Source organism: Rhinatrema bivittatum, chromosome 5 (assembly GCF_901001135.1).
Source record: "Rhinatrema bivittatum chromosome 5, aRhiBiv1.1, whole genome shotgun sequence".
NCBI classification, from domain to species: Eukaryota; Metazoa; Chordata; class Amphibia; order Gymnophiona; family Rhinatrematidae; genus Rhinatrema; species Rhinatrema bivittatum.
Genome location: NC_042619.1, coordinates 354,290,091 through 354,315,344, shown reverse-complemented (window position 1 = coordinate 354,315,344; position 25,254 = coordinate 354,290,091). Strand labels below are relative to the sequence as shown.

The 25,254-nt window shown below is 44.2% G+C and overlaps 1 protein-coding gene and 1 long non-coding RNA gene across 3 annotated transcripts in view; one reads left to right on the top strand and one right to left on the bottom strand.

Annotated features, from left to right (window-relative positions):
- ATP11A (ATPase phospholipid transporting 11A) overlaps positions 1–23,026 on the top strand; it is a 253,400-nt gene extending 230,374 nt beyond the window's left edge. Inside the window, exons 27-30 of one of the 2 annotated variants that reach the window (XM_029604685.1) lie at positions 3,259–3,362; positions 4,606–4,771; positions 18,488–18,584; positions 21,209–21,345. In XM_029604685.1, coding sequence (XP_029460545.1) covers positions 3,259–3,362; positions 4,606–4,771; positions 18,488–18,568 — 351 coding nt within the window. In that variant the 3' untranslated portion in view covers positions 18,569–18,584; positions 21,209–21,345. Of the gene's footprint in view, positions 1–3,258; positions 3,363–4,605; positions 4,772–18,487; positions 18,585–21,208 lie in introns of both variants that reach the window. The other variant, XM_029604684.1, reaches the window with a different exon arrangement.
- Positions 1–25,254, bottom strand: part of LOC115093049 — a 110,838-nt gene that overhangs the window by 25,054 nt on the left and 60,530 nt on the right. The gene's annotated exons all lie outside the window — the stretch shown is intronic.

Here is a 25,254-nt window from a genome sequence, read left to right as displayed (position 1 = left end):
TAATATTTTCTGTCAGGAAACTCATCTCAAGGCACATCATAGCGCCTTCCTGCACTCTATGAATTTTCCCATGCAATACTTTTCCGCAGATTCTAGGGAGAATAAATATGGGGGTGGGATATTGTTTGCACATAATCTTTTAGTAGATGTTAAAGTGATGATCTGCAATCTGATAGGCAGATTTTTGATGCCAAAAGTGTTAATGCATGGAGAACTATTTACATTGTTTAATGTCTATGCACCAAACATGGGTCAAGGGGCCTATTTTGATGTGTTGATTACATTGCTGTCTGGCTGGGCAGAAGGGCATATCATTGTGGGTGGTGATTTTGAATTTGACATGCTATCCCTATTTGGATAACTCCAGTGGTGGGCAAATTCCATGACAATCACAGAGGAGAAAATTGAAGGAATTGATGAACCATCTGGGGCATGATTGATGTATGGCATTTAAGAAACTGTACAGTAAGAGAGACTATACCTTCTATTCTAAATCACAGAAGTCCTACTCTAGGATTGATTATCCTCTTAGATAGGGGTCTAGTGGAGAAGTTTAGGAAGGGTTGAAGGTGGTTGTTAGAGGGAAGCTGATATCCAGGACATCCTATGTACAGAAGGAAAAAGCAAGGATCCAACTAATGACCTGAATTGGGAAACTGGAAACTGGGGATGGCAAAACGTTTTCTTGAAGCAGCTGACAGGAGCTACGAGACTTGGATGTAGCCAAATTAGTGTTTAAAGCGTACGAAACATAAACTCTTTGAATTTTGTAATAAAGCTAGCCGGTTATTGACTAACCGCTTAAAGACTCAATACCTGAACAACCAGATTATTAAAATCAAGATCAGGGAGGAGAACTTTATATATGATAGTACACAAATTTCTAATAGATTTGTCCAATTCTATGGAGAGCTATATGCCTCTGACTCCAATATTCAAGAGAAATAGAGAATTATCTTAATAGGATGTCTCTACCTTGTCCACCAGAGGAAGCAAGGTTACATTTGAATGCTTGTATTCAGGAAGCAGAGGTACTAGATGTGATAACGGATCTTAAATTGGGAAGTGCCCTGGGCCTAGATGGCTACATGGCCAGATTTTACAAGTCGTGTAAGCAGGTTTTGGTGAAACCTCTCACAGCGATGTTCAATTTTCTGAAGGATGGTGGACAACTGCCACAGAGTTCGAATGAAGCTGGGCTAACTGTTATTGCTAAGGGAGGGCAGGATCCCACATTGTGCGGGTTGTATAGACCTATTTCTCTTATACGCATCAATCTGAAAATCCTTGCTAAGTTGCTTGTGAAGCGGTTAGGCTTGGTGGCTCCTTTTCTTATTCACGGGGATCAATCTGGCTTGGTCCCTGGTAGGCTAGGGTCTGATAACGTACGTAGGGTCTTCAATATAATGTGGTGGGTCCAACAGCAGAACATTCCAGCTGTTTTGCTGGCGGTGGACACCGAGAAGGCATTAGATAGTGTATTGGCCATACTTGTTCCAAGTTCTTAACCAGTTGGGTCTGGGAGATTACTTTAACCCAAGTTAGAAAGCTTATAAAGAGAGTATATGAGTCAATGCAAGATATCCGGACTTCTTTGAAGTAGAGCAGGGCACGAAATAGGAGTGCCCGCTATCTCCCTTGTTGTTCGCAATCTCCTTGGAGCCTTTTGCTGTCCTGATCAGGGCTCATGATGGAATTGCAGACGTACAAATCAGGTGTCACTCTCATAAAATGTCTCAAGTGATATGGCAGATAAAATATACATTGAGTATAATGGATCAGAGAGGTCAAGTCAGTTTTAGCCCCAGAGGGAATGACAGAAACTTTCTAACTATTGTAGATCAGGGCCGAGGTGCAGGTGCAGAGTAAATGTGGCTTTTGTCATATCCTTGAGATGTAATGCAAGTGCGCTCTACCTAATGGAGCTAGACGTTGGGGTCTCTTCGCTGCAATTTCATTGTTAATTTTTTTTTTCTGTCAGGGCTGGCCGTTCTATTAGGCTGGCCGTTCTATTAGGCGGACCCGCTGGTCGGCAAACGCCAGGAAGCCGCTCGGTGTCACCTGCCCTCTTTTAAGGAAGGGTTAATACTTCCGGATCTGCCTCGCCACTCGCAGCAACCAGAGCTGAACTGAAGCCCTCCCACTGTCTCTCTCTCTCCTGCCAGCTCCTTTGAGCTGGCAGGAGAGAGAGAGAGGAGAGAGAGAGAGGACTGAGCGCCGGCCACTGCCGGCGCTCAGTCCTTGGCTGACTCCCCCTCACTATTGGCTTGGGACTCGGGTTGGCTAGGGATCACCACCACCACCTCTGGTGTCTTCCCCACTCTTTTATCCTACCTTATCTCCCCCAGCCCTGGAGATGACATTGCCAGAAAATACAAGTGGATCATAAAATACGTTACAATCCTATAGGCCGTTACAGTAACGGTGCGCTCAGCTGCTGATGAGCCTGTCAGTTAGCCCCCCCGGGATACTGAAAGTAAAATGTGCGTGCATTTTGCTCTCAGAAATTAACGCCCGCCCAAGAGCAGGCTTTAAGATCTAAGCAACCCAGAAAAGTGCACAGGAAAAGCAGAAAAATACTGCTTTTCTGTACACCCTCCGACTTGATATCCCTCAGTTTTGCCGGTGTCCATTTTCCCTAACCCATGGCTGTCGGTGGGTTCGAAAACCAACGCCAGTTAAAAAAAAAAAATTGAGCGGTTGTCTGACCCGCTGACAGCCACCTCTACTGCTTAATAAGGAGGCGTTAGGGACACGCTATTGTCCCTAGTGCCTCCTTATTAGTGCGACACCTAATTTAAATAATCGAGCTTCCAGGAGAGTGGGCGCTCAACACGGATCACCGGCTCTCCCGCACTTTTTACACAATCGGCCTTCTTGTGTGAAAGGGAACATGGAGGGGAGAGGGGTTGATGTGCTAGAGTGATAAGAAAGTGACAGAGGCAGCAGAATTATTTCTACTAGTGAGTTAAAAAATAGTGTCATAGGTAAGTTTATTTTCGTTTTATTACTTGATTGATCGCAAATCTTGTGTGAGTAATTCAATGCGATTATAAATCCCGTTTATGCGAGTTACTAAGTGTTTGATCGTTTTAGCTTCAAATGGTTTATGTTCCTGGATGGTTCTGCAGTTACCTTTTAGTATCCTGATCATAAGGTCACTGATGCAGTCATCTGGTTCTGAAGTATTTATTTGTAATGATCTGGTTCATTGCTTTCATGTTAATTCAGCTGTACGTTAATTGTATTGCCTTTCAGCTTGCAATAGACACGCACTACTGGACTTGGATAAACCACTTTGTGATCTGGGGATCACTCCTGTTCTACGTTTTCTTTTCTCTACTATGGGGGGGAATTATCTGGTAAGAAATATATATATTTTTTTTAAACTACACGATAAAGATGATAAAACTCATTTGGTATATTGTAGCTTGGATAATTAATGTCAAATGTTATCAGTATCTTGATAACTTCAGTGTAGTCTGCATAACTGAAAGAAGGAAAATATGAATGTCATGACAATTCACTGATGCACATTTGACATCCCTTAACAAAAAGATCTAATGCTAACTGCACAGTTTAAAAACAAAATGTGAATATAGCAAGATAGTATGTAATTATAACATTATTAAATAATATTCAAATGTATGGAAAAGGGATTGTTGTATATTAGCAAAGGTTTGACCATTCTTACATTAAAATAATCATGCGTTCCAGCACTGGGAGGTTCAAATGCAAACAATATCAGGCTTGGAAAGTTAGCAGAGTAAACTTAGCCTGGCTATTCAGCAGCACAGCCATGCCACCAAATACACCCATAAAGTTTTATCTGGCTAACTTTAGACCTGCTCACTAGCGCTTGTTTTCAGGCTACTAGGTCTGCAATGTACTTTTTTGTTGTTGTTGTTTTTTTGCTTTGTGTTATTTAGCACACTATATTCTTTTGAATAGAATGAAGCCTAAATTTATCCAGTCACATGAAGCTTCATAACTGGTATACCAAATATAATTTCCAGTTCTGGGAGGGTTGCAATTCATATTTTTATTTTTAGACTTTCGTGTTTTGAAGGAACCCCCCCTTCCTGTATGTATTTCCAGAATGTATTAAATTATGACAGGGTGTGTATGGAGGATTCAGAAAGATTTCCTGGACATTGAAGACACTAAACCAAATGTGGTGCTCCTCACAATTGCCTTAAATACAAATTTCTTTAAAAAAAAAAAAAAAAGATAGTTAACTTTTCCATTTAGTGGAAAGTAAACTCTTCCAGAGGATGTTTGTTTTCTTATCAATGTAGGTTGTGATACTTTCTACTGAATCATCAAAAGTGTTGTAGTGCATAAGGTAATGGGGGTCTCAGAAGCTCATGAACAATAAGATCTTTTTTGGTTGCTTCAATGAAAGATATCACAACCTACAAAGAAACTATTTTCTTCAGGACCAATACAAGAGCTCTTGTGTTTATGGTTATTGTTTTTTTTCTATAAGAGCTTGAAAATAACAGAGCATACGTTTAGATACATTTTTTTTTTCTTGCTCATCAGATCCTCATGTTTACTGTACAATTAACATTCTTTTCTTTTTTTTTTGTGTTTACTTTTTAGGCCTTTTCTCAGTTATCAGGGAATGTACTATGTATTCATCCAAATGCTGTCTAGTGGTCCTTCCTGGCTGGGAATTATTTTACTAATAATTGTCAGCCTTCTTCCAGATGTTCTCAAAAAGATCATCCATAGACAGCTGTGGCCCACAACAACAGAAAAAATTCAGGTACTTATTTTGTACTCTTTGTTTTATTGAAAAACCAGGGTTGCCATGTGGTTAAGGGGGTGGTGGTGGGGGAGCATTAGTTCTGTATTGTCGCGGGGGAATGTTTTGCTTTGGGATTTCTGCTGTAACTTCAAAACAGTCGATGACAGCCTAGCCTAATGTGACCAGTTGTCTAGTGGTGCTGCTAAAAATATGGAGGAGGTTGGGGTTTAAATCTGTCGGAAAGCATTAGGTTTTCTTTTACGTAAGATTTAGTGCACAGAAAGAATAGCAAGGATAGCATTAAGACGCTGGTAGTACACTTTTCATAATTAGAAGTCACCTGAGCACCAGCACAAGAATTATAAAGCTCGGAGGTGAAAAGGTGGGGGGCAGAATCCCCTCCACCAAGTAGATTGACCGCTCGTGAATAAAAACTATGCAGGGCTGTAGCCCCGACAGAGACTGGTTCCAGTAGAGCTGAAAGCCCAAAAGAGCCAGGCCGAATAAAAAGAAATAAACCACTGGGGGAAAAACAAAACAAAACCAGACCCCTTCCCTTGCCGGAGGATCTCCGAGATGAGCTACGGGATTCCTTCTTCTCCTGCTTTGCAGCCAGGAGAAGCATGAGCAGATAATTTATGTACTCGGTGTCTCCTGGGAGTTGGACATTTCTCGGCTCCTTCAGTAAGTCGGTGGGTAAGGATGTAAGATAGGCAGACAAGAACCTGCCTGACTAACAGGTGATCTTTCTCACTTCTGGGAGTAAAGCATAAAGATTAAAAGACTTTTTTTTTTTTTTAACAGAAATATGTGGGTTGGTTTTTTTTAATTTAAAGTTTATTACCACATCCATTAATTATGTTACACGTTCTTTTTTTAAATCCCCCAAAGGAATTAACCATGCAAAGCTGCTGCTAATATTTTCAAGCCTGTCCTGTCAGCAGGGAGACATTTAAGGGGAGCAAATTTCAAAAGTCCCTAGGCGGGTAGAGTCTGCAAGAACTTTTCCCCTAAATTCGGCACTTTTTTCCCTTTGAGAATTTCCTTGGAAAAAAGTACCTGCAGAGGATTATACCTGTCTTTTCCTGCAGGTGGTTATTCTCAGGGGGAGGGGGGAGGAGAAATAACAGCATGTATCATTTAAAAAAAAAAAAAGTGAAACTATGCAGGCCATTGCTTCCCCGGACCCACCTTTTATTTCTCCCACTTTGCCCGTTTACAGGTTGGGCTATTTTCAGACATCCTATTTCTTCCCCCCCCCTGATAAATAGCTTTTAGAAATTGTCCTCCCCGTGGCATAAAACGGCAATTACTGGACAGAACCGTGGCTCTCCCAGTGTTTTACTCATGGAAAACTAGAAACCGGCGCATTGATCAATAAGAACACAGAAATTGCATTCCTGGGGGGGGGGGGGGGGCAGCTCCACCGTGTATGCATTGCCCTTGCGGTTTCCTCCTGCTCTTGGGGGGTTTCTAGTTTAATTGGAACCAGCTTCTGTTTAACCACGCTTCGTTTGCAACAACTAAGATTGTCCCCGTCCCCCCCCAAGTGTTTATATTTTCATTACATTTGACGTTCCAGCTTTCCACTTTTTAGAACAAAATAGATTATAAAAAAATATATTTGCAGTATCCCAACCCAGCCATCACAGCGAGAAGCTTTGGCTCAGGCTCTTCAGAATGTGGTAACCTTGACCCCATTAAGCAATGGCCAATCCCCCCTCCCCACCCGGGGTCTGAATGCTGATTCCAAGGCATCCCCAGTCCCAGCCGGCCCAGGAAACAAACCCAGATCCCTTCCACATGGCAGCACGAAGCGCTGCCAGCTCCGGCCCCTTTTTTCCTCTTTCATTTTTAATGGTACGTTTTATATTATACGATGTGCTGGACGTCTGTGGTTACGGAAGATCGTTTAACATGAACCAGAGCATACGAACTCTAATCCCCTTGTTTCAACTAGCTTTACTTATGCTTTACCTGTTAGGCCAGTTTGGTCCTTTTCTTACTGTCGTCCTAATGCTATTGCCTCTTGCAGCTTGCAGCATCGCGCTTATCCCTTTTATTTTTCCTCATCTTTGTCAATGTGACCTTTCCCGAAAGTACAGTAATAAACAAACGTGTTTCCCCGCTTAGTTACATAGAATAGCTCTAAACTCTTGCAAACTTCTATCCAAGCATAAAACCTTTTAGCAGATGAGAGCTCAAATTGTCATTTTTATTATAGCGGAACTGACTTCCATTCTCCGTGCAATTAAAGTTTGCTTAATATGCCTGCAGTTCTACAGCTGTAAAACAGGAAAAACTAAAATGACAGACATTTTTTGCTAGCTATGAATATTAATTGGAGTCCATCACAGTTTGCTAACTTTTTGTTTTGTAAAATGTTTTCTCCCGATATCACAGATTATGGGAAAACAAAAAGCTTTATTCCTCCCGGTGCCCACCATAATAGAAGAGATGGGGGGGGGGGGGGGGTGAGAGAGATGGGGCAAGAACGGGCCCGGGTAGAAACATTGAGCCCTGTGTTTTGTCTGAAACCGGTTACCCGGTTCCCAGAGTGTTTCCCCCAGCACTTCTGGATAGTTGGGGGTCCCCAGGAATCAATGATTTCCACCGGCTTTTTCCTCCCTGTCCTTCATCTGATCATGAAGGCTGTTTTTCTGTGCCTCAGGTGCTTGGGGGGGGGGGGGGGGAGCGGGCTAATGTTCATATAAACCCCTGATTCAGTCTGTACATGACATTTGCTTTAAGTTGTAGCGCTGAAGAGTCAGTCTATAAAGAGGCCCGTGATATGCTGGACTCCTTTACAGAGAGCCAGAATGCAGCCACTTACAGAATAATAATAATAATATTTAAAAAAAAAACAAAACCTACTGCAATAATGTTAGCATACGTGAGACTGGGCAGAAACTGGAAAATGAACAAGTCAAAGTGTAGAGGATCCTGGTAGAACTGTACTATCTCTCAGATGGCAAAATAGGGGGGGTGGGGGTCGATTCTAATGAATAAATATTGGCAAATCTCTTTTAATCAGATGTGTCCCTTGTATTTCTTTCTTCCCTTCCTTCTCTGTTTTCCTTCTGTCTTCCAACCTGCTTCCTCTCAACTAAACCGCTGCCTTGCCTTATGCATTAACGATGCGCGTGGGTAAACCTCCTGCCATCCTCTGGGGAAAATCGCAGACTAAGCAGCAGTGCCTGTCTGTCGAGCAGTCTACCATCTTTATGCTCTCTCAGACTTCCAGCAATATAAGTTTCTAATGGAACCACAAGGTGATGCTTTTTTTTTTTTTTAAGCTATTTGCATGCCGGGGGCGTTCCCGCTTTCATTGGATGCTAGCTAGCAAAAATAAACTCTTCGATGAACGCTGTTAAGGTGTTCACGCCGTACCCAATCTCTGGTTCATGTGTAAAGCTGTGCGAGTGATCCATTAGTCCGCTTAAATGCCTAGATATGAAGGGCGGAAGCAAAGTTGCAGGCGATGCATTTGACTCAGCTGGCTTGACGCTGGTTAGTAGCTTTCAAGGGTTACACTCTTGTTAGGCCATTTTGCTTTCATTATGATACCTGTCTAAAAGGTCTAAGATAATCTTAGTGGTTATCACCTGTCTACTCTATATTTACATTTTTTTTTTTTGACTTTATGTGGTATTGTGCCTTTATCTCTCTGAAACACTGACCTGTCTGTTGATAAACACACATAATTAGTCTTACATAAATAACCCAGAACCATCATTGATTTACTAATCAGTACTAGAGGTTTTTATAAAATCTTGGATGTTGGTTCAGTCGTAACTAAGTGCACCTCTGTTTAATTTGATTTATACAAGATGCCAAGAGTCTGTTAGCAGATAGCCAATATATATTCACCTCTGTCTCGTTGTTAATTCCTCTTTCGCATTTCCTGGCAGGAAATTTAGCCCTCTGTGAGTACTTTGGTAATCCACGGATTCTGCTGGGGGAAAGGATTTTCAGAGGGAAAACACGGCAGGAATTTCTCCCTGTCACCCACCCCGCAAACTACACAGGGTGGGCGGCAGAGAGACAGAGGGGCTGAAAAACCCCCTCCCTGTTTAAAATTGTTTATGAATGAGCAGTCTTGACTGGAGTGCTAAATCAATGCATAATCTACTGGCAACATTAACTAAAGCAGCATTTCCTAGCGAGTAGCAGATGGACTCAGGACCCATGGGTATAGTGTACTCCTGAAATCTGATCCGGGAGATGGATCAGATTTCAATCTGACGTCAGCCCTAGTACATATACCCCTGCAGGAAGTGCAGCTCTTCAGTATTTTCCGTCTCCATAGCAGTTAGGAACTACCCGCATGCTCTCACAGAGCAAAATTTAACGGAGAAAAAACCCAAAATAAGAAGAAAACTTACCTCATCAGCGAGCCCCGCTCTCCTGCGGTGACACCATCGGGTCCCTCCCCCAGTTGAGAATTCCCGAGGTGATTTCCGTGGTCCCTTGGAGGTGAGCTTCGGTCCGGCGGCCGACCTTCGGCGGGGACCTAGCCCCCGATCTCGGGCGCGGCTGAGAGGCAGGGGGTGCAACCTCGAGCGCGGCGGTGAAGGTATTTGCCCTCTCCCCCTGCAGCCGGAGACCGCCCGGAACAAAACCGGGAAGCACCGACAAGGTAAGGTAGAAATCTTGTTTAAAGACTCCAGTCTCCGAAGCTTGAGGAGTCTCACAGGTCGCCGGCCGGGACCAGTGCCACCGGGACTGCAGGGGTATACCCCGGTTATAGCCCTTGGATCTAACCGGGACTGCAGGGCCAGACCCCGGATAGATCCAAGGGCTCTCCCACGTGGAGACCCTCAGAGGTGGTCGCCATATTGCCCGCATGGTCACCATCGCCATTTTGGCCTGTTTGCCGCCCTGTCCGCAGTCTCGATCTGTGCGCATAAGGCGAGCTGTGCGCACAACATTTCTTGTGCGCACAACTTACACGCTCAAGTACCGTACGCACAGGTTACACGCGCAACTCGTGCTTACTGGGCCAGGTGCATAACTGCGACTTGTACGCGCACATATATTCGACGCACCGGAGCACATAATAAATTCTGCGCGCCTATATCCATGGCACCACCAGAAAAAGGAGCTCAAGGTTCAGGGCCTCTGCCCAGCATGCCACATCAGAGCCGCACAACACGAAGAGGCTGACGCCCTGTGTATCCAGTGCGAGGAGGCCCTAGGGGATCAAGCCCCAGGGCCAGTCCCATCCGGGCCTGAGTGCTAGCTCCTCATTAAGTACTCCAGAACTAGCAATTTGCAGCGGGTCACCCCCCTCAAACGGGGCCCCCCCAGGGACACAGCGCCCCCTAGCTTAGACCCAGCATCTATTTCCTGGGTGGAATTTTTCAAAGGCCTGCACACCTTCGTTCACATGCAAACGGGAGCCTCTGATATCACGGCCACAGCCTTCACCAGAGGACCTCTACGCTCCGGGCCCCTCTAGGCCCAGAGAAGTGAATCCACCATCCGGAAGTCCCACGTACGGGGACACGGACATCTCAGAGGAGGAATCAGAGCCCCTGGAGGAGGGGGAACTCCCCCCGGGGATAGAGCCTCACCGGACCATGAGATGCTTCTTCACCAAGGACGAGCTTCCAGACCTGGTCACCCGCAGCCTGAAGGAGCTTGCTATCCCGGGCACAAGTGCCTCGGGGGAGCCCAAGCTGAATCCCCATGCTAGAGGGACTCCGTCAGACCTCCCGCCATTTCCCTCTGTTACAAGCCGTCCAACAGATAATTGACCTGGAATGGATTGCTCCAGAGTCCTTGTTCAAAGGGGACAGGCTATGGCAGCCATGTTTCCTCTGGACCCGGTGACCAAAGACCTTCTGACATGACAAACGGTGGATGCCATGGTCTGCATAGTCTCGAAGCACACTACTATCCCAGTGGAGGGAGGCGCAGCACTCAAAGATGCCCAAGACAGACATCTGAAATCCATCCTTAAACAGTCCTTTGACGTCGCCGCAATGTCCCTACAGATAGCCGCCTGCTGTGGTAACACGTGCCTGCCTGTCACAGACCAGGAGCAACACCCCTGGGGAAACCATGGAGCCAGCAGTATCATTCCTCGCGGATACTGCTTCCGCCCTGGTGCGCACCGCAGCTAGAGGAGTGTCATCAGCTGTGGCAGCCAGGAGGCAACTCTGGCTCCGAAGCTGGTCGGCCGACGTGTCCTTCAAAATAAGACTCACAAGGATGCCCTTCAAGGGAGCCCTCCTGTTCAGCAGCGAACTAGAGAAACTGGCTGACAAATGGGGCGAGTCCCCACTGCCGCGGCTACCAGAGGACAGGAATAAGAGAACCCAGCGACCCTTCCCCCGATCCTCCAGGGGCAGAGATTCACAGCGCTTTAACCCATACAGAAACACTTATCAAGCGCCTCATCCCACAGGCAGGAACCAGTCCTTTCGGAACAGTCACAACAAAGGGGAACCAGCTCGGATCCAGGCCCCAGCCGTACCCCACAATGAGAATCAGCCGACCCGTCCAAAGGAAGAAACCATAGGGGGCAGACTTGCCTATTCTACCAGAGATGGGTCGAGATAACTTCGGACAAGTGGGTCTTAACCATCATTCGAGAGGGGTACTACCTGGATTTCCTCCGAACCCCTCTGGACAAGTTTGTGGAATCCCCCTGCCACGACTCCTATAAGAGGGTGGTAGTGGAGGCTACGCTGAACAGATTACTGGTCCTAGAGGCCATAACCCCAGTACCTCCACAACAAATAAATACTGGACATTATTCCATTAATTTTATCGTCCCAAAGAAAGAGGGTACATTCAGGCCCATCCTGGACCTCAAGTCTGTCAACAATCACCTGCGGATTCCCCACTTCCACATGGAAACCCTACACTCCATAATAAGGGCGATACAACCGGAAGAATTTCTCACATCCCTGGATCTGTCGGAAGCATACCTACACATTCCGATCCATCAAGATCATCAGCGCTTCCTACATTTCAAAATCCTGAACAGTCACTACCAGTTCCGGGCGCTATCCTTCGGGCTAGCCACAGCACCCTGGGCGTTCAACAAAATCGTAGTGATGGTGGCGGCAACACTGAGGAAGGAAGGGATCCTCGTACACCCTTACCTGGACGATTGGCTGATCAGGGCAAAATCCCCAGAGGGAAGTCACCAGGCAACCAACAGAGTCAAAACTCTACTGGAGAGCCTCGGATGGGTGGTCAACACAAACAAGAGCTGTCTGCAGCCCTCACATTCTCTAGAATACTTAGGAGTCTGCTTCAACACCAAGGAAGACAAGGTCATCCTAACACCGACAAGGAGATCAAAACTGAGAAACCAGTTGCAAACCCTGCTGAGTGAACCTCGCCCCACAGTGTGGGGTTACCTACAAGTCCTCTGGCTCATGGCATCCACTCTGGAGGTAGTACCATGGGCACGAGCCCACATGAGACCCCTACAGCGCTCTTTCCTACGCGATGGAATCCACTGTCTCAGAACTACACCGTACGTCTACAGCTCCCGGGCAGAGTTCGAACCCAACTACGATGGTGGCTACAAGACGACCACCTGAGCCAGGGAACAAGACTGTCCTCACCGACCTGGATCCTGCTCACCACGGATTCCAGCCTACGAGGATGGGGCTCACACTGCAAAGAGCTAACTGCCCAAGGGCAGTGGAATGCAGAAGAGTTGGGATGGAACATCAATCGCTTAGAAGCCCGGGCAGTCAGACTAGCCTGCTTACGGTTCAGTCACCGACTCCGAAACAAAGCGGTCAGAGTTATGTCGGACAACGCCACAAGAGTGGCCTACATCAACTGTCAGGGAGAAAACAGGAGCCTCCAAGAGATCTTGGCCGTCCACATCGCCAGGAAAGACAACATCACGGCAGACTACCTCAGCAGAAAAAGTCTAGACCCAGCAGAATGGAAGCTATTGACCACAGTGTTCCAGCTGATAGTGAACCATTGGGGAACACCAACCATGGACTTTCTGGCAAACCGGTCCAACGCCCAAGTGCCCAGTTACTTCAGTCACAGGCGGGAACCTCAGTCCCAGGGGATCGACACCCTGGTGCAGACCTGGCTACAGGAGACTCTGCTGTACACTTTCCCGCTGTGGCCCCTATTAGGCGCCATCATCCACAAGATTGGTCTACACAGGGGACCAGTACTTCTTGTGGCCCTGGACTGGCCAAGAAGACCGCGGTACGCAGACATGCGAAGACTACTGACAGGGACTCCCCTACCACTACCTCCACACAGAGACCTGCTCTAGCAAGGGCCGATCCTCCACGAAGATCCAGCTCAGTTCTCTCTTATGGTCTGGCCATTGAGAGGGCTCGCTTGAGAAAGAGATACTCAGAGGCTGTAATTGACACCCTACTCCAAGCGTGCAAGTTCTCTACATCTCTAACATACATAAGGATTTGGAGAATATTCGAAGCCTGGTGCGAGGACCATGACATCATTCCATGCTCAGTCAAAATTCCTGCGATCTTGGAATTCCTCCAGAACGGCCTATAGAAGGGATTGTCCCTCAATTCCATCAAGGTACAGGTGGCCGCATTGTCATGCTACGGATCCAAGTGCAAGGGTGACACCATAGCCTCTCACCCAGATGTTTCATGCTTCCTGAAAGGAGTCAAGCACATCCGATCCCCTCTAAAGTGGCCGGTACCTCTTTGGAACCTCAACTTGGTCCTGGATTTCTTAGCAGAAGCCTCTTTCAGACCTCTCCATGGCCTGTCTCTCCGACTACTATGGTAACATTGAAGACAGCCTTCCTGCTGGCAGTTTGTTCAGCCCATCGTATATCCGAGCTACAAGCACTGTCCTGCCGGGAGCCATTCCTCAGACTCATTCCGGGAACCATCCAGTTATGCACAGTTCTGTCGTTCCTCCCCAAAGTGGTGTCCCACTTCCATATCAACCAAATCATCTCGCTATCATCACCAGATGAACATAAGAATTCAGAAGAGGCTCGAGGTCTACGCCACCTCAACAATGGCAGACTCCTTTCCAGATACCTGGAAATGTCTGATCCTGTACGAAAAACGGACCACCTATTTATCCTTCACAGCAGGAAGAGGCAAGGGGAAGCAGCCTCGGGAGCAACCATAGCGCGCTGGATCAAAGAAGTCATCAAGGCGGCCTACGTAGAAGCAGGCAAGCCGCCGTCGCTACAAGTCAAGGCCCATTCTACTAGAGCCCAGGCAGTGTCCTGGGCAGAAACCAAGATGTTGTCGCCCACCAACATTTGCAGGGCGGCATCATGGTCCTCCATCCACACCTTCTCCAGGTTTTACTGCCTGGATTTTCAGGCTCGAGAGGACACAGCGTTTGCAAGGGCAGTACTAAGTGGGTCACGGACAGCTTCCCACCCAATTCGGGAGTAGCTTTTATACATCCCATTGGTCCTGAGTCCATCTGCTACACGCTAGGAAATGGAGAAATTACTTACCTGATAATTTTGTTTTCCTTAGTGTAGACAGATGGACTCAGCATCCCACCCACATCTGTCGTTACTCATGGAATGCTCAAGTGACTCAAGGGTAAGCCATGCTTTCCTTCATCTAGGACACCCATCCTACCGGGTGTCTATGTTTTCCGGTTGAGGGCACTGGCGTTCTCCAGCTATAGCCAATTCAGCCAGCTCAAGTTTATCAAGTTCTTCAAGTTACGAAGTTATACAAGTCATTCAAATTAGTCAGTCACACATATATCCACAATGCTTTTCGAGGAGAATACTGAAGAGCTGCACTTCCTGCAGGGGTATTATATGTACTAGGACTGACGTCAGATTGAAATCTGATCCGTCTCCAACTGCTATCAGGAGTACACTATACCCATTGGTCCTCAGTCCATCTGTCTACACTAAGGAAAACAAAATTATCAGGTAATTTCTCCAGTAAAGTACTGCTGTCCCTGAAGGCCTCAATCCAGGCTGGATTTTAGCACGTGCAACAATGAGTGTTCATAAGACATATTCGCATATGTTGGGGTACGTGAACCAGGTTAATTTTCATATTTTGCTTATTCTGAAAATGCACCACAGCAAGGGGCGAAGCTGCTTGCCTGTAAGCTAAGACCTCTTGTCCTGAGAAGTAGAGAAGGTGTGTAAGACATTATGCATGCAGGTACAAAAGACTCAGGAAGAGGCCAAAGTATCTGTTTCATAGGGTGAGCAAAATGCCACCTCTGAATGTCTAGATAGCCAACCTTTTTTTTTTTTTTCATGGTTCAAGAATTTTTGCAGAAATAAAGCAAATGTGAAAAAAATTAAAAATTCTCTGGAATCTTTCCAGTATGCAGCATCAAATATGTTGTATTGTCTAAATATTTTTCTTTTAAAAATGGCTTCCGTTCTTTAAAAAAAACATTAACAAAACCTGGTGGCTTCTTCAGGAAAAGTAAGACCAATTGAATTCACATGTTATGGTGCTCAAGGGCTGCAAATAGATCTGGTTTCAGGATATCCACATAAAATATTTAGGAGATTTACTCGGTGAGTGCTGCAGGGAGACTTGTGTGCTGCTGAGCTACTTTTCCAAGGCTGCCATTTAGATCACAGAGCTGGGAACTCTCCAGAATTAACCGCAGAGTCCCGGGATTCTGAGAGTTTCCATCTTCTCAAGCTCCCATGGGCCCTGTTAAGACTCCTACCATAGACGAGCTTGAGCAACTGCAGGCCAGCAGGAGATGCCTGTGTAGCCCGCCTCTTCCTGCAGCCCGTTTCTTTCAGCAGGAAATTACAGGGTAACAAGAAGGGGCAGGAGCGACAGCATCACATGAGAAACGTTTTGCCTGCCTGCACTAACCCCACCCACATGGCTTCTCATAATACTCCAGGCATGATGCATTTAAATAAACTATGGTGGGGTGGGGGGGGGGGGGGAGGAGAGAGCAAGAGAGAGGAAAGCACTGATGCAGAGAGGTGTGGTACTAGCAGAAGAAGGCAGGGACCTAGATGGAGAAGGGAGAGGAACAAGAACTGCAGCAGAGATGGGAGGAGAGAAAGAGGTGAGTTGGTGGTGGTGGTGGAGGAGGGAGACCTGGGTAGTGACAAAATCTAGGCAAGAGATGAAGTTGTTGTAGAAGTGGATCCTTAGGTCAAGGCGTTGACACAGCCTCTAGGGAGGAGCCCTGCAGGTCCCTACCTTCGGCAGGTGGAGCTGACCGGAGCAGAGGCCCAACTGGAGCTTCACCAATACCAGCCCTCGTTCCCCTTAGGTTGAGCCCTCGGGTGCCAGGGCCGGCTGGACATAGGTGCAGGTGAAGATCCGAAGCTTGGAAGATGAGGCAGGTCAGCACAGCATGGAACACAGATGGGTCAGGCCACAATTTGGACAGGTGACTAGCAGAGGGGTCTGGACGAGGCAGAAGTCTGAGGCAAGCAATCGAAGATGAGGTGTACAGGCTGTGGTCGGTGGCAGGCGGTCAAGCAGCATCTGGGTCCAGTCCAAGCTCAAGCCAGAAGATCAATCCAAGGATGACGAAAAGGAGGATAAGAGGGGCCACAGGGAGACACTGAAAACAGACAAGTGGAAGACTGACCACAGATGAAGAAATACAGAGAAAGCCAGACAGCAGGAACCAAGGGTAGAAGGCACAGACTCAGGAACACCACAGCGGAGACAATAAGCAGGATGCAAGATCAGGAACGCTAGCAAAGCACTTCTCCAGGAGCAGGCGACCTATTGCTGAGGTACTGGAAGATTATCTGCAGCAGCCTTATATGGGGGCCAGCCTGTGATGTCATCAGAGGGCACCACCTGGCCATTCTCGCCACTAGCCCTTTAAACGTGGGGGAATCGGCCACACACGTGCCTAGGGAGGCAGGAGAGGAGACTTCCTGGAAGGCTGTCCCTGCCCCGATTTTCCTGCGGCGTCTTGCTGCACCGGAGAGAGGCCGGCTGGAGCAGCACGGCGTGGGCACTTGCCTCGTTCAGAGGAGAGTGCTGTCCAGGGGCTGCCGCAAGCAGCAGGAGAGATGTGGCGTTGGGAGTTCGCACGGCCGGGCCCGGTCTGTAGGTAAGAGCGGTGGGCCACGGGATGGGGCCCGTGGTGCACTGAATGCAACGGAAATGGAAAGTTAGCTTTTTTTTTTTTTTTTTTTTATTATTAAATATGATAGTACCAGAAATCTGTCTCATTTCTAAAACGCCTTTCCTTGCTGGTAGATGTCGTCAACAAGGTAAACAAAAGGAACATAGGACGAGACCCACCTTGGTGGTGTTGCCTACCTGCGGAAGGGCATGCACTGTCATAGAGACAGTGAGAAAGAGAGGGATGTATATGTGTATATATTTAGAGTGTATACAAAGAGAACGATCCCTTTCCCTTTGTTCTCTGATGAGACTGCTATTGCCTCACGACACTTGATCATTTTCAAGCAAAATTCCCTTGATAAGAAACTGGCAGCAAATGACTGCTCTAAGTGTGGCCTTAGCTTCAAGTAGATTTAGGTGTCCGCCATCTTGAAACCAACTCTATTCTCAGCACTTGAAGAGAGACTAGACATGATTAATCCAACGGTCACCTTGAACATGCATGTTTCCATGTGTTTACTTTTAGTTGTAGTTTTTCATTAGCAAGAGTTATTAACTGAAAACTAAAAGTCTGCAGCTTTTAGTTTTGATATCCACCTCCGTCCTTGGACATTTTCTGTCTGTGTGTTGAATTAGCTGCTTTCCTAAAATAAATGCACTGATCAGAAATAATCTGTCTCTATATTCTAATTTAAATACATTCCTACTTGGTACAAGTTCTGTTAGTTTTATGCTGCGTCAGACCATTTCACTGCAAAATCTTTGGAGGAATCGGTTGCTTTGGCGTTACCGTCTTTGAGATTTATGTATGTGCACGCTGTCTCTGTTCTCACCCACGAGCTGTCATCACATGCATCAGTAGCTTTTTTTTTTTTGTTTGTGTTGCATTAACTTTGTACTGTACTTCTCGCTTTGTTTTGCTTTTCTTTTTTTTTTTTTTTTTACTAACAGCAGATAGAAAGTCGGCGTCAACTCTGCAACATCCTTTCAAAGTCTGAAAATGTAATTGCAAAATATAACGGCACCATATGCTTTTAAAAGGAAACATTTCCTTTTGTTTTAGTTAAAATCTTAAATTCACAAATTACTGCAAATATTTGATGTTGAAAGTGTTATGATTTTTTTCTAATCAAAAATATATATATATATTTTTTTTTTTTTAATATCTCAAAATAGGAAAAGTATTTGGTGTGAGAAGAGGGGGACATAAGTTATTTCATAACTTCTGAAGTTACAGTATCATCCATTCAAGTGCCATTCAGATAGTATTTATACATAAGCCTTTCCCAGGAGAGGCTGAACTTGTCAGTTCTTGGAAGCAAAGCATCTTCAGGCCTGGGCTAATATGCATGGGCTTCTAGGATGAAATACATCAAACCACTGCAGTACCTTGCCAAGAGCATCCCTGCCACCCTGATGGGGCAGTGGTTCCTAAGTAGCTAACAGACCCAAGGTCCTTACTACCTTTAAAAACAATGAGCCTGGTCTTGCAGTTCTCCAAGGAGCCAGAGGTGTCTGTGGTACTTTAAAACTGTCAGGGGTGTCGTGCCGCCGGCCATATCTCTGCCGCAGGGATCTGGTGGCACCTGGTTCACCGCCTGAAGAAGTTAGAATTGTAAACGCTCTTTTTTTTTTTTGCCTTCGTCGTGCAATATTCAGCACTGGTTGTCGGTCTTTCTCCTCATCCTTGCAGAAGGTTATGAGACGTAAAGCACCTGTAAATGCAGTGCCGAGCAGCGAGGGGCCCCTTCTCGAAGAACCTCCAGAGGCATAATTAAGTCAATGATTAGGTAACCGTATTGCACCCATGTTACCGGCTTGCACTTCTTTCTTGTGGCGTGCTGTGCTACTTTTCAGCTGTCTGCGTTTTCCTCCAAAGTTTTTGCCGTGTTTTACCAGTTTTCATAGCAATAAGGCTCTGTTGCACGCCTCTTTTGCCTAAAGCAGTTTCCGTTTCAGGTAAGTTACTTAAGTGAGTGATCTGATGCCAGGGAGTACTTGTATCGTTTTTCTAAACCTCAGGCCTGATTTAGCAAAGCTTCCCTTTTCTCATGCTGTGCCTGTGGGGGAGAAGGGCCTTTGATAACTTTGGCCTGGAACCAAAATCCGGCTGCCGTGACCATGTGTTTAATACCAAAAAAGCCATCAATATATATTATCACCCCCCCCCCCCAAAAAAATGACCCTATATCATAAAATTGCACCTTGCAGTTGACTCAGCATATTTTAATTTTTACAATTTATCTTTTAGGTTGCAGTAAAATTATTTTCAGCAGCATATTTAATCGGGAAAATTAAAAGCTAAGAAGATAAAAACAGTAATATAGTACTATTAATGCTACTGCTGCTCATCCATCATCGTTCACTAGAGGCTCTCTGTTTCCCCAGGAAAACTTGCACATTAGTTCTTGCCCCAAAGACTGCCATGGTTGCAGACGTTCCTCTATAGTAATTTACATTTTAATTTAAAGCCTATGCTTATAGCATACTTAAAGCCAGCACATTTTTTGTCTGTACTCCAAGATGTTTATGGAATAAAACTTTGCTCTGGTCTTAATATTTGTTTATAAAGAAGTATGGTATTTGACGAGCACTGTACAGAGGGCTACATTTTAAGACAGCGCGCGTACTTTTGTTCCCGCGTCAGGCGCAAACAAAAGTACGCTGGATTTTATAAGATACGCGCGTATCTTATAAAATCCGGGGTCGGCGCGTGCAAGGGGGTGCACATTTGTGCAACTTGCCTCGCGCCGAGCCCTGTGCGCGCTGCCCGTTCCCTCCGACCTACCCCCGGCCCTATCTAGATGCTCCCCCCCCCCCCCCCCACCTTTATCCGAAAAGTTACTACTGCCTCCGGGCAGTAGTATCTTACGCGCGCTGGCGCGGCAGGCCCTCCGGACCGCCCGCATGCCACGCCCCCTGGCCACACCCCCGACCGCCCCATTTTGCAAGCCCTGGGATTTACGCGCATCCCGGGGGCTTGCGCGCGCCGCCGAGCCTATGCAAAATAGGCTCGGCGGCGCGCAGGGGGTTTTTTAAAAGGGTTACGCGCGTACCTTATGCGCGTAACCCTTTTAAAAATCCGGCCCTAAGTGTTTTGTCAATCCATTTTATCAATGAAGAAAGTGACAAAAATGCTTTTCCAAGAAGTTTCCTTTAACGGTTTTGTCAGTTCTGCTGATTTGGCTGTTACAAATAGTAATCAGTAACTGTTAAGCAGTGCATGTTTTGGTTTTCCTCTCATTGTTTTATTTTCACTTACAGATTTGTACCTCCATATAGATTCTCCTATGTCCATTTTTCTGTTAAATACCAGCCCTCTTTAATCATTTAGAGCACATAGGCCGTCTAGCATTTGATTTGATCCAGGCATTAGATATGAAGATGCTGTACGTTTCCACAGTGCCATATCCTTCACTTTCTGCTTCCTCCTATATTTTCGTCTGCCGAGAAGTATGCATGGGGTTTTGTGTACAGATATTCAGTTGGCGTTAGAGTCATCATGTAACTCACATTTGAAAGAGAACCCACTCCTCCTTCAACCTTATATTCCTGGAAATGTCAGTGTCTGTTGGACAATGGCATTGTGAAACTTCATTCACAACTACTCGAGGTGTTCCCCCCCCCCCCCCCCCCCCCCCTATTTTTTTAAAGCTTCCCTAGTCCAGCCGTTACATTGATAGCCCATGGGCTGGATTCCCTCTGGAACCCAGTTTATGCGCACCCTAATTCCCGCCAGTAGGCGTCACCATTGAGCAACCGCCTGAACGCCCTCCTGAGCACCAGCTGGCCTTGGGATTGAAAATCTGGTCCCAGGAAGCTAACCCAGATCTTCTGTGTGCCATTGCACAGCACTTGCCACTCAGTCACTAGGCTGGACTTGAAAGAACATTTAAGATTATATAAGGGTTGTTTTTATAATGTAAACCTTCTCAAAAAGTAATATTTTATATTATAAAAATATACAGCCCTGCTGTTTTCTTTTTTTTTAATTATTCATGATTTAAATCACATTACACACAAATTCCAGGCAAATCAAAGCATGCAGAGTTCTCCATCCCCTATGTGTGTAAAAATAAAAAGCTAACGATACAATATTCTACTTTCCTCTGTAAATATATGCACATAATTTCCTTGTACTTGGGGAAATCTATTGTAATTTTGAAACTAGTAAGTTCACTACGCACAGTGAACTGCATAACAGTTAAAGTTACTGAAATGTATAAAAGACACAGAAAAGTATGGAAGCTATATGTGAACAAAGCATGCCTTGACATGATTGTAATCATCATTAGACCAACTGTGTGTGACGGCAATGAAAAGTGCCTGTCTGCTGTGAATGCTAAAACGTGATATTTTCTACGTAATGTCTTGGGTAACAAGCAGCTATTTTTTTTTTTCCTTCTCTTGACAGGATACTTCCAGGCATTCTCAGGACCATATCTCAGAGTTGACCCCTCTTGCTGTACATAGCCCAGGCTATAAGAGCAATGAGTTCAGCAGTTCCCCAACAAGAAGGTCCAGTGCTGGTTCTAAGAAAGTGATGTTCACGCACTGGAGAGACCGGGATGTCTTAAAACTTCCCTCCTTTGGCTGTTCCGATAAACGTTTCCTCTCTAGTGGCAGCTCTTACCACAGTGGATCAGGTTTAGAAACGTCCGTTTGACAAATCACCAAGATAGGCCTTTTTAAAAAAAACTCTTGCTTTTTTTTGTTTGGTTCTTCAAACACAAGAGAGAATTGCGCGACAGATCTTATACTAAGATGTCATTGGTTGTGCTGAGCAAAGTGACATTTAGACAGTGTCAGCTTACTATATAAATCAAAGAACAATCTGCACAGTCTGGTACTGTGTGAGTGGTAGCACTAAAATCCCACGGTTCTGCATCAGAGTTTTGTGTGTTCATTGCTTGTGCCACTTTGTTGTTTGTTGTTACCTTTAACTGTATGGTGTTAGAGAGTGGCCTAGACTGAGTGATTAGTTGTTTGGTTTTCAGCCGCCGAAAGCAGTAATCTCTGACATCACTACTGACTCAAAAGATATAACTACTGCGGATTTTGGTTATCCTCCCTCGCCCTTCCCTTTTATCATTATGCTGCTGTCCCTAGAACAAACGTGCGTTTCCTTTGACGAATCTTTTTCAGAAAGCACATTCTACAAATCATTTCATCTTAAGTGACCAAATTAGTGTTATATGTATTTTAGCATTCGTTTCCAACACCCACCTCATAGAAGAAAAATTGTTGCTTGCATTACGTACTAACCCTGTGAAGCTGAGCTGCTTGTCAAATATATATACTATATGACTGCAAGCAGCCGCAGAAAGAGTCACTGAATTTTCAAGAAATGGTTAAATACATACATGTGAAGTCTTCACAAAGAAATTATATTTTGTCCCTGTCTGTTTACTACTGGATGTCTGAAATGTGTATATATATTTGCATATATTGTATGTTACTGCGTTGGGAAACATTTTTTGCTGTTAAAGCTATAAAGCATATTCATTAGTATATATATGTATACACACACACACACATATTGGATTAGTTGTGTATTTGAGAAGAAATATTGAGTATTTGATGATAAAGCTGTTGCATGCGACAGCATTTGGGATTTTTGTAACATAACCACTAAGTAGCAATGAAAATATCTGTGGTAGGGATGTGCATTCGTTCAATTTGATTTCAGAGGTTTGTGTGTATGAGTTTATTACACACACATAACTCAGTTTTATGTGTGTAACTACAACTTCCATGCACAAACTTCAATTTTATATGCACAAAATGGCATTTACACACACAACTTCCAATAATGAAACAAATGGGATTTTCAGAATGAAAATGCCAAAAAAAAAAAAAATGGCCGAAACAAAACTCAATTTTTTTTTTTTCGGTTGCACACTCCTAATACACCTCTAATCCATGAGATATGGTCAATCCTAGCTAAAAATTATTGGAGCTGATAGGAAGCTTATAATCATTCAAAAGTATGGCAGCTGACTTGCCCCTCTGCTTCTGCACAGTTCATGTACCATGCGTTAATTGTTGCTGTTCTACCAGACATGTGCTTTTCTCATAGTGGCTCCTATTGGAGTGGAATGTGAAAAATATTCACCCAACGTCATTGGTGAGAGTAATATGATTTTTATTGTCTGTGAAAATCTTTGGTAAAACTTACATGAAAACTGTCCATCATACATATAAATATGAAGAAAAAGTATAGATGACGGTCTTAATGGATCTGATTTGAGCTCTAGACTGTGGCACGTGCCAAGGCGCAAAATATTAATTGGACCCAATACTCTTAACGCAGGGTCCGTTCTAATGTATGTGTGTGCCTAAGAATCTCTCTCTTATCAGAGACCATAGCTTGCATGATGGCTGGGACTCCTTCCTGCCCAGGACTCATGTCCCCAGGGTTCTTTGTTCTAGACTTCCACCTTTGGCAGACATATTCTGTTAATACTCTCAATTTTGGTGTTGTAATTAAGCACATTTCTTCATGTGGTTTGATATTAACCACTGTAAGACTTCATATATATATATATATATATATATATATATATATATGTATATATCCTGCTAACATATAGTTCTAGATTAGATAAAGTTGAAGTCTTACAGTGGTTAATATCAAACCACATGAAGAAATGTGCTTTTTTACAACACCAGAATTTATTTATATATATATATATATATGTCAAAACAAATAAAGATAGGAGAAAACTATTTTTAATTTAATGGTCCTCAGCTATTATAAAAATACACTCCTATTTATGAGGAACAAAAATTTTTTTAATAATAAAAAAATCTTTTATTCTCTTACTATTTATTCCAACATTTTAGTGCAAAAATACATACAATAATATAAATTCACAATTGATTAAAACTACCTTTCAGAAACAATTTTTTTTTTTAACAGAACCAAGAATCTAAATAATGTCCATCTCATCCTTCCAGGACAATATCAAAGATATTTTCCATGTTACAAAAAAAAAATAAAAAAAATATATATATATATATATATATCATTTAGTGTCTCATGTTGTATAAAAATTTAAATCTAAGAGATGATTCTTGCAAAATACATGGATCATGCCTTAATACTTTCAATTTGGCAGACTAAGATACTCCTGTGTAGGTATTATATAATATATATTTTTATCTTATTCACTGAAAAATGATCTTCTCCTTACCCCCACTTACTAAGTGTTTCTGGGAGTTGGTTGAGGTCTTTTGTAACATATATTATGCTTAGATGTTAAAATCTGCCATCTTTTTCTCCCCAAGTTCATAGTGATAGATAATGCTGCTTTGTGTCTTTTGATAAACTCACATGTAAGGGAAAGGATCTCATCCCATTTTACCCAAATCTATGCTTTTCTACATAATCTCAGTCATTTAAAAATACCATTTTGGAAGCCCAGATAAAATCTATTCCATGCATTAAAAAAAAGGTTGAAGGAAGACTAAATATCTGCCTGAGTGGTTTAATGGTGAGGTAAAGGAGGAGTTTAAAGTTAAGCATCATTCAAAAATGGAAAGCAGACCCAAATGAAGTAAATAAGCAAGAGCCAAAGCTCTGGCAAGATAGATATAAAACAAGACGAGAGATTTTGAAAAAAAGTTTGCCTCTGAGGCAAAAACTAATAATAAAATCTTTTCAAGTGCATTTAAATCAAAAAGCCTGTGAGAGAGTCAGTTGGGCCACTGGATGACTGAGGGGCAAAAGAGGTGCTCAAGTAGGACATAGAAATAATTGAAAAATGAAATTAACTGTTTGCCCCCACCTTTACAAAGGAAGATGTTAGGAACATACCCACACCTGAAATATTCTTTAATAGTGAAGATTCTGAGCAACTAAAACAAACATCTGTGGCAATGGAGGATGTAGTAGATCAGATTGACAAACTAATCACTGGGACCAGATGGCATCCACCCCAGAGTTCTAAAAGAACTAAAACATGAAATTGCTAACCTGTTCCTAGTTAACCTATAACTTTTCATTTAAAACATCCATGATTCCTGAAGACTGGAAGGTGGCCAATGTGACACTGATTTTTAAAAAGGCTCTGGGGTGACCTGGGAAACTATAGGCTGATGAGACTGATGTCTGTGCAGGGCAAAATGGTAGAAGCCACTCTTAAAAACAAAATCACTGGCCATATAGCTAGAAACAGCTTAATAGGAAAGAGTCAACATGGTTTTAGAATTTTTTTGAAGGTGTAAACTTGTAGATAAAGGTGAATCAGTTGATATTCATAAATGATCTGGAAAAGGGAGCAATGAATGAGGTGATGAAATTGCAGATGAGACAAAATTATTCAAAGCTGTTAAAACAGTATTAGATTGCGAGGAACAAAAATGATAAAGGGGATGGAACATCCCTCCTGTAATAAGAGGTTACGTGGGCCTAGTGCTTTTCAGTTTAAAAAAAGACTGCTAAGGGGACATGATAGA